Raw genomic sequence first — 15,419 nt, forward strand, 5'->3', positions numbered from 1 at the left:
ACATGAGTAACATTTTGGCAGGGCAGTGCTTTCCAGCACTGGAAGAGAGAAACCCTGGAGGAGGCAAGACGTACATGCAGCTGGGAGCTGAAAGGGCTGCAGCAGCCATTCGCTGTGACCATTCCCGATGATTTATCTGCAGAATTCCCAGCGGTGGGAGGCTGTCGGGGCAAGAGGGTTCAGGGTGGAGACCCCAGCGAGAAACGGCTCCAAGCAGCAGCTGTGCAGAAGGGAGCGGAGATGTGGGAGAGGGGGCAAGAACGGTAAAGAGGGGGAGGAAGTGGTGCACTGTGGGGGGGATTACTAGCTTAAGGAAAAAGGAAAAGGAAGAAGGGGAAAGGAAGAAGGGGAAAGGAAGAAGGGGAAAGGAAGAAGGGGAAAGGAAGAAGGGGAAAGGAAGAAGGGGAAAGGAAGAAGGGGAAAGGAAGAAGGGGAAAGGAAGAAGGGGAAAGGAAGAAGGGGAAAGGAAGAAGGGGAAAGGAAGAAGGGGAAAGGAAGAAGGGGAAAGGAAGAAGGGGAAAGGAAGAAGGGGAAAGGAAGAAGGGGAAAGGAAGAAGGGGAAAGGAAGAAGGGGAAAGGAAGAAGGGGAAAGGAAGAAGGGGAAAGGAAGAAGGGGAAAGGAAGAAGGGGAAAGGAAGAAGGGGAAAGGAAGAAGGGGAAAGGAAGAAGGGGAAAGGAAAAAGGGGAAAAGAAGAAGGGGAAAAGAAGAAGGGGAAAAGAAGAAGGGGAAAAGAAAAAGGGGAAAAGAAAAAGGGGAAAAGAAAAAGGGGAAAAGAAAAAGGGGAAAAGAAAAAGGGGAAAAGAAAAAGGGGAAAAGAAAAGGGGGAAAAGAAAAAGGGGAAAAGAAAAAGGGGAAAAGAAAAAGGGGAAAAGAAAAGGAAAGGGAATCATCACGGCGATTTGCAGAGCGTGCAGTAGGGATGCTCTGCTCCCCGGTTGCTCCCTCCTTCGCTGCGGGGGGGCCGGGGCGGGGCGCGCCGGAGGCGCGGGGCCCTTTAAGAGGTGCGGACCGGGGGAGGGCGCGCGGGGAGCCGGGCTGGGGCAGAATCGTGCCGCTCCCACCGCCGCCGAGCCGGTACCCGTGCGGCGGGCATGGCGGCGGGGAGCCGGCCCTGGGGGGCCGTGCTGCTGCTGCTCGCGGCGGTGCTGCCCGCGGCGTGCGGGAGCTGCGGAGCGGAGGGCGGTCCGCTGGAGCCCTTCGACGCGCTGTACGCCAGCGGCGTGGAAGCGTACTACGGCGGCGACTTCGCGGGCGCGGCGCGGTGCCTGGAGCGGGCGCTGCGCAGCCGGAGGGAGCTGCGGGCGGAGCGGCTGCGGTGCCGGCGGCGCTGCCGGGGGCAGGTGCGGCTGGCGGAGCTGGGCGCGGGGCCCGCCGGGGAGCTGCCGTTTTTCGGGGCGCTGCTGCGGCGCGCCGGCTGCCTGAGGAGCTGCGAGGAACCGCGTCTGGGAGCCGTCTCCCGGCACCGCGCCGCCGAGGAGGTGCGCGCTGACTTCCAGCGCAGGGTGCCCTACAGCTACCTGCAGCGAGCGTACATCCAGGTAGGCTCCTCCTGCCCGCCCCGTGGGCCGGCCTCGCCTCCGGACTCCCCGCGGCTCGCGTGCGGTCCTCGCCGTCGGATCCCTCGAGGCTGGATGTTGTCCCTGTCCCTTCTCAGGGCTGCGCGTGGCTGGGGGTAGCAGCCGGTGCTGCCCTGCTTTACCGGTGCTTCTCCTGGTTGGTTTGTGCATCGTTTATCCATTTGAACGTGCTTTTGTTTGGCTTTTGTATTGTACAATTCTGAAAAGGCTACTTGACAGGAAAGCCATCCCCCCCCCAGCTCTCCACCCCGACACTTTTCCCTTCGATGCGTTGTGCCGTGCTTGCTCCAGGAGTGAGGGGTGTGCGTGAGGCTGGGCAGCACACGGGCTGTGCTATCCAATGGTCTTCGTCCTGCTGTGTGATACAGAATCCTTTGCGTGATGCTGTGCGTTCAGTATTTAGCAGCCTCTGTCATCTTAAGTATCGTTCACTCATACTAGTAACTTCTACCTTATAGATGTTACCTTCTGTCATGGAAATTGCATTCTCCTTTGTCAATGTTTTTTCCCTTTCTTTTGGTGAAGAAGAAACCCCACAGCTGGGTGATTAAAGGGATTTTTCTTCTAGTTCAGAAGGCATAGTCCCAGAAGGCAGGTACCTGCAGTAAGTCTCCCTATCCATGTGGGAATTTTATTTCATGCCAAGCTGAATGTATTAAACATCTCTGGAACATTTCCTCCTAGATTTCTGCTTTATTTAAGCACAGTCATAACCCTTTCATTGCTAGAGGCAACTTGAGAGGTGAAGACATGCACAGATGAGCATGCAGAAGGGATTCTGCTGAAGTCTGCTTTCAGTTGGAGTAGGAAATCTCTCTTAAGCAGTGCCCGTGCTGATAGTGCCATGACTGACAGCAGTAGAACAAGGGGACCAATCTGCTCCTGCTTTTTAAAACGTTCTGAAATATAATAGCTGTGTTGCTTTAGCTATAGTTCCTTTTCTGTCGTTGCCTAATGCTATTTTTGCAAGTCAGAGGATGGAGATGCCTTGGCTTTAACTCTGGTGTGCATGTGCAGACCTCCTAAAAGAAATCCTGGGAGAGAACTGAGGCTGTAATTTGGCATGCACTGAGGTCAGTGAAGCTAGTGGAATTTTCCTGAGGTCCTTACCCTGAAAGATGCTCTGGCTGTGTAGTGTCACTGTGTGTGGGAAGTGACACTAAATTTGTCATGATAAAAGTGATTTATTTTTATGAGCTCAAAGCCTTTCCAAAAGTCATAAAGGTTGGCTCGTGTCAAGCTCAAACAACTTTCTTTTGATCTAGGGAGTAAAATTACTGAAATGGGAAACAAAATAAGCTAAAACTGGTACAAAATTCCACATGATTCTGAGTCATGGTTTGTGTTCTGCTACTTCTGTGTCTGAAGTTTTTGTTTTCTTGGTTATTGTTAACTTATCGAAACAATTTGTTGAGAGCAGGATTTTTCCTTGTGTGTAAGTTGTCTTAATTGTCTTTTGCAGTGTCTGAAGATCTTATATTAGTTCTGACTTTCCCCTATCTCTGATGGAGTAAGGGCTGTTGTTGCTACCTGCATGGATGCCCAGGTGTTGGGCAGGCACTGTTTGAATAGAGCTGTTCTGTTTTAGTAGCTCTTCTTTAACCCTTTCTGTACTCCAGCTGCCCCTCGGGTCCTGGCTGGCTTTGTGAGCGGTGCTGGGACCAGCTTTGTCCTGCTGAAGAAGCTGTAACGCTTTGTCGGATCGTCTGGGTTGCTCTTTCCTCCTGCACAGAGTTGTTGAGGTAGATGGAAATGTCCCACCCTGGGTTTGTCTGCACTTGCACATACACGAGGTCTCATGCTCAGCCTCAGTGCATTCTCTGAAGCAAACCATCCTCCTGTGCCAAGGCTGAGTGAATGCTGTGGCATGTTCCCCAAGGGCTGGGAAGTACCCGCAGGAGACCTTGCTGCAGCATCCACTTGGCTTTATGGCTGGAAGGGCGAGCTGTGACAAGGGGCTCTTACAGAGCATGACTGCTAGCAGTGACTCTCCCTGTCTGTTTGACTCCTTTTTTGTCCTTGAAACCAAAAAGGAAATGAGAGAAGGCTGAACATCCTGCTCTGTGTCCTGTTTGGTGCCTTCACAGGGTGTGTGAGAAGCCCTGTCTGCTGGGCATGCACACAAGGTCTAGCTGGTTGGATGGAGGTGATGGCATCAATGGGTTTGAAGAGGAGGAGCATCTTGCAGTGTGCTTTCCACCTCCCCATGCCCATGACTGTGTTTGTTTGGATCTCAGGAGGAGAGAGATGCCTCCCTTTGGGAGGGAATGACACAAGGAATAGATTTAAAAATAAAAAAAGGGAAAAAAAATAAGTGGAAGGAAAAAAAAAAAAGGAAGGGTTTGGCATTCATGCAGTGCTTTGAAAAATGGTGCTGAATAAACATGAGCTAATCCTTGCAGCGCTCCTGTGGGGTATGAAAAGCAAAGGCTTTGATTCCAGCTGGACAGATGCACTGCACTGGCCAAGGGCTGGCCTGCAGTGTGTGAGCCTGGGTGCTTTGGGGCAGCAGAACCACAGAGCTCTACCCGTGCCTCAGCTCCATCACTGCTCTGGATTGGTGAATTGCTGGAGGACTGATGTTAGGATTTTAGATTAGGGACTTTGCTTCATCTAGGATCAGTAGCAGCCCTGAGCTATGTTGCTCCTGGTGTTGAGCAGTGCTGGTGATGCTGCTGCACAGAGCACTGTGGAGGAGCAGGGGTGGTATGAGATCAAATGCTTATATCCTTACCTTTGTGGGCATGGCCCATCAATCACTAAATCTGTGCCGTCCTATCACTTCCCTATATTATTTTGTGCAGTGGGCTTCTGTCATGTCTGAAGGGCAGAAGGACATTTTGCCTGATGCTGGTGGCATTCTTTGGTAGTATTCAATGAAAAACCCTCTAGACTTGGCAGATGGGTGTGGGGGGATGTCTCTGCTCTCTGAAATACTTTTATTAATCACATCCTCCTCACTTCACTGCCTGAATCATCTTGTTTCTGTTAAAACTTAGCCTGCAGGCTGTTGGTGTTTCTAGCCACCTCCTTTCTGGAGACTTTTTAGCAAGTGGAAGAGGCAGCCACACACACCATGAGAGTGAGGCTGCTGACTCAGCTATTGCTCTTCTCTGAGCAATATCAAGTCACTGCTGGAGCAAAAGGTGCAGAAGTCCAACCCTGTCTTGCTTATTCTTTGTGCTGAGTTCCTCCTTGCCATATCACACTTGCACTTCAGTTCCTAGACAGTGTTATCATCAGGATTTCACACATTGCAAACATTAAACAATGGCAGTTATATTTTTTCACGTTGGAGAAGAGACTGTTTATTTGTTTTTAAAGTTGCTTATTTTTTCTGAAAGTCTGTCACTGTTCATATGGATTTCATACAAGCTGCTTAATCTTTCTAGTAGCTGTGGGTGGGGAGGACTGCAGCCTTCTCTGCTGGGCTTCCAGCTGTGCAGTTCAGCAGTGCTGAAGGCTCCACGTGGAGTGTGTCCTTGGGTTGCACTTTGTTTTCTTGCCTACTCATCCTGCTGTAAGATTTCCAAAATGCCACGCAGACACAATAATGACTTGATGAGATACCACGGACAGGGAGGGGGGGAAGGGAACAGAGTGGGATTCCAAACTCCTGGAAAGCCTTGCGGTACGGGTTGTAGCCCTTCTTCAGCTATGCCCTTGAAAATTCCGTTTGTGTGTATTCAAACTCAAGAGAGGGACCTGTATGTATAAAATCAGGCCACTAACCACTCCACACTGACCCCTCAGTTTTCTGCCAGTGCTTATGTGAGGTTTCCTGTCCGCCATACTTGGGTGGCTGTGTTCAGGCACTTGCTGTGAGCCTTGGGGCTCTTTTTAGGACATCTCTACCAAATTCTTTCCATCTCAAGTAGCTCCTTGCTCTCTGTGGTGTTGCAGTGGGCCAAAGTCTTTTGTCTCATTGTCAGAAATTTGGAGTGTTGGCCAGAAGTTGTGGAGTAACTGGATTGGCACCAGTGCAGTTAATTTGCTAGCTTGGCTTGTTTCACTCAAGCACTGATGCTTTCCGTGGAAGTTGTTTCAGTTTTTGTGTGCTGCAATTCCATGTTGTCTTCAAGGGTCCTGTCCTGGGATGCATCACAGCCTTTGGGAGAAGGGTGCTGATTTCACTTGTGACATCTCATGGGCAGTGATGTGGAATAAAGTACAAAATCCCACTATGTACACGTTTCTGCAGGAGCAGCCTCCTGAAACCATTTCTAATCCCAGCCATCACCTGTGTGTGGTGTCAGCCTTGTTTTCATTGGATTTACATGACACATCCCAGACAAAGACCTATCGTAGAACTGTCAGATAATCATTATTATTAGGACTGTTACTGTTGAAGGTATTTATTTATTTTTAATCTCAAATGTTGGTATTACTCAGATACTGGATAAATAATAAATCCCAGGAGTAATCTCTTGAACTTCCCTTTATTTAGTTTCTCTGAAAAGAGCATTCCTGTTTCTGACTAGAGGGTAAATATTAGTGCTCAGGCATTTAAAATTCTGTGGACAAAAATAAACTTGGTTTATGGGATGGAAAACTCTTAATGGTGGGGTCAGTTTTCTGGGCTCAGGGCAGGACTGAATATGTCTGTTCTTGCTGACCTAAATCAACCTGCTGTGAAGAGAGCTGCTGACTCTGGTGGGGTTGCCTGTGGTGTAACATACCACATTGCTTTGAATCTGTGGGAGCTGTAAACAGATTACCTCTTATGGTGAGTCTCATGATGAAACTAATAAACCTGGGATGCTCAGAAGGGGATTTTGGAATTCTTCACTTTGATGAAATGGTGGGACCAATCTCTTGGGAATTACTTAGGACTGCCTCATTGTCTTCACAGGAGAGTCAGTCTTTCCTTTTCAGATTAATTCTGCTCTAACAGAAACTAATTGCAGCCAGCCTCCAGGTTGGTGCTGTAGTAGAAATTAGATGAGCTGATTGTGATGGTTTGCTGCTGGTGGTGAAAGGACACAACCAGTTAGTGCAAGCTGGTTTTAGGCCCGTGAAGCTCACTTTATACGGCCTGGTAATGAGCCATTTGATGGCCAGAGCTACTTTTTTGTCTTGCCAAGTTCCTCTTTCTCACCTCATTGCTATGCAGCAATGCCAGGACTCCAAAACAACTGCTGGCGGGGCCCAGCCTGCAAATATATCTTTTGGAGTGGAAAAAAGGTAAGTCTGGATTCCTCCTTATTTCTTGGCATTCCCTAGTGATGGAGCTTGAATGATAGGGAAGACAGTGCTGTGACTTGCACAGTTTCACTGGATCATTTGGGGCCTTATCCTGAGGGCATCTCAATGCAAGAGCTGGGCTGCCATCCCACCTCAGACAATGCAGTGCACCAAAAGCATTTAAGAAACCTTTGCCGTTAGAGACCAAACTCCTGCTGCTATGTGAGGCTGTTGTCATCCGGAAACAAGCCCTTCACTGTTGCTTCCCCAGTCTTTCTGCCCCTTGCTCTTCACATATCTCCTAAGCACCTCTTGGTGGTGCCTGGATGCTGAGCTGCCCCATGCACCCTGGAGTTCATTAAGAGCCTTTTTGCACTGCCTGTTAATTCTCATCTGTATGTCCTAGTGAGCCCTGTTCTGGCTTCTGCGGAGCCCTCTTGTTGTCTTTGGCCACAGGAATAACTAATGGCAGCTGATAATGAGCTGCATGTGAATGAGCGGTGCTATTTAGCCCTGCTAAGCAAATTTGTGCCCAGTACTTACTAGCTGTGCCTGACGTTTCAACAAGGATTATTTCTGTTTCCTCATGTGAGTGGTGATTTCATCATGGATGGTGTGGGCAGTAATGAGAAGCCATCATGTCAGTAACTGAGCTGCCTGATTCCAATGTGCTGAGCTCTTCGGGAGCCCTGCTGGTGTGACCTGGGGCTGCAGGGAGTGCTTGACGTCTGAAACAAGGGATGTGAGGCTCATTTATCTTTTTTTTTTTTTTTCCCCTTTTTTTTATTTTTTCTTTGGAGGTGACTTAAATTAGTCACTGTGATTGGGTTTGTTCCCATAGAGCAGGGACCCTTGTGCTTTGTACGGGGCATATTTTTCGGCGTGTAGTCAGGCCTGAGGTTGAGTTGAGTTTGTTTTCATTGACATGAACCTGCTGTGACCCAGCTGGTGCCTATGGAGTTTATCTCTATTTACACAGTGGAAACTGAGGTCAGAATTTGGCCCGTGCTTATTAGCAGCAACCGATGGCAGGATGAAGGTGTGAGGTTCTTTGGATGCTTTTGTTTCTAGCCAATGTATTGGCAGTAAGGTATTGATGTTTTTACCTCTTGGCCACGGAGGGTGACAACTGATGATGGGCAGGGGGTTTGCCTGTGTGTGGGTTCAGGCAGCAAGGAGCTGTTCCTCATCAGCCTGTACCTCTGAGCCAGCCCTCCTCCTCCTTCCCATGACAACTGGACAGTTAAACAGACCCTCCAGAGCTGACGTCAAGGGTCAGGGATTTGGCCACTGAATAATTACAGCAATAAAAATAGCATCCCCCTCTCCACCCCTTCCTTCCCACACGCTCCTGCTGAACCCTGTTTGTAAATGTCCTTTTTTTTTTTTTCCCTCTCGTTCTTGGATGGGAAGTAAACCCACATGTATTAGCTGGAACATATGGCAGAGTTTGGCTGCGGCCCATCATTTGGAAAGGCCAAATACTTGCTTGTAGCTTCTTGTTCATTAAAAAAGGAGGAAAAAAAAAAGCTGAGGATGAGGGAGAAAAAGAGAAAAACACGTTCTTTCAAGATTGGATGAAAGACTGAGTCTGTACTTGTACTGAGATGGGAAGTAGATAGGGTGTGGAACAGCATGCTGCCCCTACTGCCATGCCAAGCAGCACATCCACTGCAGCACAGAGGGGACAGGCTGCCACTGAGGTCAGCTCTGCATTGGCAGCTGCCACTGCCCCACACGGATGCTGGCACTCTGGTTGTGCCTTGTAAAAAGTCTGCTTCTAGTGTATCTAATTGCATCCACAGGAGTTAAGAGCTGATATGGATTAGTTGCATGTTTTGGAGATGTTGTCTGCAGTGCAAGGTGCTGTGTTGCTTTGTTCAAAACCATATGGCATGTATGTGTCTGAGATTGCTTTACTGTTGCGAGCACAGTTACCAAAACACACTACTGGTGTAACTGGGCTTGGACACAGTGTGGCCATCAGGTTGAGTTGCTGCTGTTCCAAGTGGCATTGCTCCTTCCTTTTCATGGAGTTGCATGCTCCTCTTTTGGTGCAAAACTGCCTTGTGTCTTGCTTATGTCCTGTGATTCTGTGACATCCTCCTCACCTGTTCAGAACAGAGGATTTTTGTAATGGAGTAAGAAAAAGCTCAGAAAAGGAACAATAAAGAAAAATCTTGCTAGGCACAAATGTGCTGCTTTTCATCCTGGTTTTCTCAGCTCTGGTTGTGGCTATGATCTCATACTGTGTCCCCACAGAAACAGGATCCTGTCAAGATTAGCTAGGGCACTGCTCAAACTCATAGCTCTTTGAGGTCAGGGTCGGATTCCAATAGTGATGAGGACATGTGCTGAAGTTCATTGCTCAAGTCAGGAGATGCAACGACCTTTGAAGATGGAGCCAATCATGTCCCTTCCCAGAAAAGATTAGTGTGGTACAGAGAGAAAGAGGTTGGAAAATATGCTTGAAAATATTTGCTGAAGGTGTTGCTGTGACTGCACAGGGACTAAGCTGGAGTCTGTTGATTCCTTTGCTTAGAAAGCTCTGTTTTTAAAGTGGTTTTTGCCAAGGCACTGCCTGTTCTGAGGCTTAAATATATGTATATATATATTCTGGGGCATCTGTGTCCTGAGTTACTCTGTCTCTTTGGAAGCAAATGAGGATCAGTGAAGTTTCAGTGAAAGTCTGAGAGGAAAAGCACTGACTGGCCCTGCGCTGCACTGCTGTGCTGCTGGAGGCCAGCCCTGTGCAGTGCTGCCAGCATCATCCAGGGTCTGTGATAGAGCAAATGCTAGAGAGGTGGACAGGAAAGAGCCTGGTGTCTTATCTCCATTTTTCCTTACAGAACTGTGTAAGAAGTGATTTGGGTAAAATAGAATAAAAATTAATGCACTGGTATTCCTGAAATGCTTCATTAGTTAGAACATTTCAGTTCGTTCTCAGAAGACTCTCTTGGGATAACAAATGGTAAAAGGACTTCTGGAGTTGTGTAAGTGTGATTAAGAATTGCATAGAGGAGAATCACATAGCTTTTGGGAAAGGCTTTTGCTGCTTGGAGGTATTCCCATGTCTGTGTTCCCTTGTGAGGGCAGGGGGTTGGAGCAGGACTCACTGCAGCCTGAGCAAGTGATGCTGGGGCATCTTGCTGTTAGCTACAGACCCACTTATATGCAAGCTATGGATGTATCCTGCTTCAGCTGATGTGTTCATGCACTAGGTGCAGTGGTGAGGATGGAGGTGGCCAGGTGCAGGGTACACCCAAGCAGCCCTCTCCTCCCAGTGCTTTCTGTCCCCTTTGCTTTAAATATCAATGTCCCTTGGCAGCTGCTTGTTTCCCTTACCCCTTGGTTGGCAGCCTCGCTCCGTTTCCTTTAACGTAAGCATTGCATCCCTGTGTCTGGATGCTGGTGGCTCTGCTGCTTCTCTGGAGCTGACATTGTGAGGTCAGCCTGCCCGTGGATGTCTCTTCCTCCAGCCACCTTGGCTCGCATCGTTCCTGCTAATAAAAGCTTTATCTCAGTCTGCATCTTTTTACAAGGAAGGCAAATAGCAAATAAAAGAGCAGCGTGTGGCTGTAGGAAGCAGCTTTTGTCAACCGTGCATCCCTCCCGAGCAGTGCTGGCTGTGCTGCGAGCTGCTGGGTGCCTGCTGCTGTGTGCTTGGTGGGTGTCCAGCTGGAAGCACTCCCTGCAGCTTCTATTTATGTGCTGGGCTTTTACAGCCATGCTTCCCACTGCTTGGATTTGCTGCCTGCCACCGTGCATTAATGCTGGACTAGAATTGCGGCCTGGGTGCAAGAAGGGCAAAAAGCACAGCATCGTTGTCCACCTGAGCCTGATGGCTCCCCAGTGCTTCCCCAGCGCCTTCCAGTTGAGCCATGACAATGGTGTGCAGTTTGGGTTGCAGAACTGTGGCAGCTCTGGGTGTGGGATGTGCTCAGCTCAGCTCTGAGGGTAACCCAAGGGAATTCTCCATCATGGGGGCTTGCTCCAGCCTGACTGCTGCTTAGATTGTTTTCATTTACATCCAAAACCTCTGGAAAGTGACTTTTGCACTGCAGTACAAGGCTTCCCACAGGGGTGTTTGTAGCTCCAAATCACTGTTATTTTAATCAGCATGCTTCTGTTATATAGATGTATTTTTGGATACCAGCTTTGAATTCTCACTAGGTGATAGAATTGTAAATATACCATTTTTAGACTTCAGTGTTTTCTGAATCAAAAGAAATCAGGTAGAGAGATCTGAATAACCAGCCACACGTCTGGATTTAGTTCTTAGAAAGTTAAGTGCTTAAAGCTGTCATGGCTCTGCCAGTTATCAGGGGGATTTGAAAGGGCAGTGTAGAAACCATCCTGCCCTTCATGTTTGTTCTGGGAAGTATCAGATAGGAACGGTTTTCATACTTGGGGTTATTGTTTACATTCCTGTTACATTCCTGCTCCCTAGTGGAATCCTCAGCGCAGTCAGATGATGGAGCTGTCTTTGGTGTTGCAGGCAGCCTGTGCTGAACAGCCAAGTGCCACTAAGTAGGGTGGACAGTTGTGCTCTTGCATGTTTTGGATGTGCATCAGCAGACTCCTTCCATGTGCCCAGCTGTACATGGTGCTGGGTTGATGTGCTGTGTAATGGCATTGGTACATTTATTCTTTAATCTCAAGACACTGAGCTGGATGTTGGTAGTTTAAATTGAAGGGAATGTGACTTAGCATACGCACAAAGATCTAGCTGATCTGGTGCCTATATCAGCTGTGGGCTTACATCACTTATGATAGCTTGGATTAAAGCCTGATGATGTGCCAAAGCATGACATGGATTGTGTATTGAGTCGTGTGTTTTCAGCACTGAATGCTGGGTTTCCATTCTGCACCTTTCACCACCACTATCTCTGCTTGTTCTGGGTTCAGGAGACCTTAGCTAGTTGGGGAGGTTGCTTTAGTCACCTGGGGTCACCCTTGCGATGGAATGTTGGATGAAGGATGCTGAGCAGCTGCTGGCAGAATAAGGGAGATATGTGTGGCTGATTTCCCTTTAGATGTTGGGTGTGATGTGATAGCTGGAGGAAGAACCAATGCAGGTCAGTCCACGGTGTTTACTGTGTTATGTTTGCGAGCAGGTGGCCTAGGGAAGTGCTGCTGTGACCAGGGTGGAAATGGCTGGTACCAGTCCCATCCAGCCCAGGTTAGTCAGGTGAGAGGCAGTGCTCCATCCCTCACTTACTCATCATGTGAAATGGATTTGATGTGCAGGAACTGTTTGCTACGCACTTGGCACTGGGAGATGTAACTGGGGTCAAATGTTTGGAGAGCATTGGTCGCCCTGCATAATATCTGTGTGTGCTATGACAGAGTTCCAAGAGGAAGAGTGTGCATAAACAGGAGCAGATGAATTACAAATGTCCTGCTCTTACAGAAACAAGTCCAGTTATGGAAGCAGTTTGTTTCAAATCAGATGCTCTGCCTGATTTATTAGGGAAACGTGACCTGGCCATTCTGGTAGAAACAGGTGATGGAGCATTCACACCTTACAAAGGACACCTACATGAGATGCATACCAGTTTCAGACACAACCCATTGGACACCGTACTGAGGAGGTAGACACCTTATAGCCTCTGTGTTTTGGCAGCATCCAGCAAACATTAGTTGTTAGGTGGTCTTGATTACCTTTACAGAGATCTTTTTGACATTGGCACCTTTTATTCCAGATGTTTTGCTCTGAGCTGCTGCTGCTCAAAACCTGACAACATTGCTGGGGCAGGGAGGGAAATTGATTATCTCAGATGAGTGGGAACCCTAAATTACTGCCAGGCTGCAGAATAACAGTGCTGCTTGTTTTGGGCGTTTAAAGCCTGATAGGATCACAGTAGGAGATGTGGCCCAAGGGGATGTCTTGGAGCAATTCCTGAGTTACAGACACTTTCTGGTGGGGACCTGGATTTAATCTGAAAAGCCAGTTGGCTTCTTCAGGAGCAGCATTGTTCACAGAGCAGAATGTATCCAGCCTGGGATGAAAGGTGCTGTGGGGCCCTCAGTATCCTTAACCCAACCCTGCCCTCTACATCGTGCCATAAATCCCCTCCCACCATCAAACCACAAATTGCCCCAGGAATCTGCTCTGCATGCTTTGTATTACGCTCTTGCTGAACCTCATCAACAAAATCCCTGCAGTCAGCACAACTTGCTGCCAACAGGCAGAGCTGTGCTCTTCCACTGCAGCTTGTCCCATCTGCTGCAGTACCATCTGAGCAAGGGCACTGCAAGTGGCTCTCCCTTTGCAGCAAAATAAATATAAATGAGAAATAGTTACATTTTATAAGAGGGGGAAAAAGTCTTTGCTGGAAAAATACTTATTTCAACATCCACTGAGAGTTTTTTGGAAAGTAGATATTCTGCTTCATTTCACATCTGTGGAATAAACTGCAATTTCAGCTGTGGAGCACGTCTCAGTTTGTCTTCCTCCTGTGGGAGAGCAAAAAGAGGAATGTGAGAAAAGTGGAGGAGGGCAGAGAAACCGCAGAGGAATCCATGGGGAGAAGAGCTGCTGAATGAGCTGAGCATGCTCTTGAGCTGAGCCCAAAATGGAGGTGGTGGGTCCCATGGAGGAGCACTCACCTGTTTTGAGGGTCCTTGGGAGAAGTGGTAATGGATTTATTTTGTCCTGTAAGGAGAAACTTGCTGAAAGGTGAGGTTTGAATTTGGTGTAGAGAAATTGGAGCAATGGTTCGTGATGGGAGTGGAGCAGCCAGGCAGGGCTCTGCTGCAGCTGGGGAAGAGCACCTTAACCTGTTCATAAACGCCCTTTCTGCCTCAAAAGAGGGTTTCCAGGGGGGCTTTCCTTTAGCTAAATGGATAAAGAATCATAGAATCATAAAGGTTGGAAAAGGCCAGTAAGATCATCTAGTTCAACCTCAGTTTGTCCCCACCATGCCTGCTAACCCATGTCCCTTAGTGACACATTTACTCTTCCCTTGAACACCGATATGGACAGTGACTCCACCACCTCCCTGGGCAGCATGTTCCAATAAATATATGACATAGTGCTCCCACACTCTGCTTTCCCAAAGCCTTATATCTTCCTAACCAGTTACAGATCTGTCCATATAGTAAATTGCTCTGTAAGGTATTTTGCAGAGCTGGTCTGGAAATCTTGTAGATTTGGGAGATCTTGGAGCTTGCTCATATATAGGAATTTGTGTGCACTCATGGTTAAAGAGCATTAGGAAAGAAAATAGCTGTTGTATTCCTTGAATCCCTCAGAGTTCCCCACTGGAGGAAGACTTGGCAAAAATATGGCAACCTGAATTTGTAGATGTTTGCTTCTTTGTTTGCCTTTGCTCATATCCCTGGAGGAATGAAGTCATTTATTTGATTTACCCTGCTGCCTTGCACTTCTACTCATGAATGGTAGGGAACAAGGCTGTATGAATAGTCTGGCTGCGTGTGGTTTTGAAAGACGTGTTCACTTGCACATTAGTGTCCGGATAGCGTGGCTGGCTCTGAAATCCCATCAGTAAGGCTTTTGAGTAACTTAAAACCTTTCTAGTAGATGCTTGACATTTCTTCCACACTGACATTGTGTAAGCCCCTGTTGAAGTCTCATTACCTCAGTAACCACAGAAAAGCAGGCTGCCTTTTCGCTCAAACCTTCACCACAAAGGTCTGGATTCATATATTTTTTTTTTCCTAGAAGGCAGAACACAGCTTATTGTAGTCTAAATGCAGGGTAGAAGGCCAAGATCACATATGGATTTGGGTGGCGGTCACACTGAAGGTGGAGTATCAGTGTGTCTTTTCCTCTGGCTATGTCTGGACAACTTTGCAAGAAATATGAAGAAAACCTGTATAATTTTCAACATAAATAGGATATTCACTGCTTTCTTTAGGGTGGCTTATAAAAGCCAGTCCTGAACAGCTGCTGTTTCATGGGCTGTTCCTGGTATTTTCCATGCTTTAAATAACCCCAGAGCTTCATCCTGTGCTCCAATGGGAGTTCTTCCCCATCTTCTCACTGATAGCTCTTGCAGACCTTAGGGGAGTCAAGTGTTGCTTTAGGGATTCACCACAGGGTCTGTGTGGAACTGTAGTTTGGGCAGTCCACAGTTCCATATTGCTCCTTCAGGTTTCATGGGATCACTAAAATCATCTAGTCCAACTGTCAACCCATCACTACCATGCCCTCTAAGCCACATTTCCCTGCAGAGGGACTTCAGCTCTACCCAGAACAGCAGTGCCCTTCCTCTTCCTGCTCTCACCACCAAGACCCAGACAGATTGTTTCCAGCTCATCCTGATACTGGTACATAGACCAGAAAAGCTACCCAGAAAAACATAAACATACACACAAAAGAAGTTTGATTTTAATTTTTTATTGTATGCCTTCTAAACAACAGAAATCAATGGCAAAGTGATCATCAAGTGAAAAGGTTTACACTGAAGCCCTTGGACTCTCAGTTTAAATGTAGTCAAGTTCTACTTGCCTATGCTGGAGAGAGGCAAAGAGAAAAGCCCTTTTTAGCCAATGCATGATATGTCTCTCCTTAGACACTCTCATTTTCAGTTGTTTTTTTCCTTTTCTGTTTTTGATTCAGACACCTATAAAATTAAAGGACTATTATTTTTGGCACAAGGTCATTCCTATTTTCAGAAGCATCCAGAGCT

The 15,419-nt window shown here is 47.7% G+C and overlaps 1 protein-coding gene across 1 annotated transcript in view; it reads left to right on the plus strand.

The window, feature by feature from the left end:
- Nucleotides 1–1,092: 1,092 nt before the first annotated feature.
- Nucleotides 1,093–15,419, plus strand: part of P3H2 (prolyl 3-hydroxylase 2) — a 53,551-nt gene continuing 39,224 nt past the window's right edge. The window contains exon 1 of the mRNA XM_065748428.1: nucleotides 1,093–1,539. Within this exon, the coding sequence (XP_065604500.1) occupies nucleotides 1,093–1,539 (447 nt within the window). The remainder of the gene's footprint in view (nucleotides 1,540–15,419) is intronic.

The sequence above is a fragment of the Cyrtonyx montezumae genome, unplaced genomic scaffold (assembly GCF_038088225.1).
Source record: "Cyrtonyx montezumae isolate F1298 unplaced genomic scaffold, pur_monq_1.0 scaffold_5, whole genome shotgun sequence".
Lineage (NCBI taxonomy): Eukaryota > Metazoa > Chordata > Aves > Galliformes > Odontophoridae > Cyrtonyx > Cyrtonyx montezumae.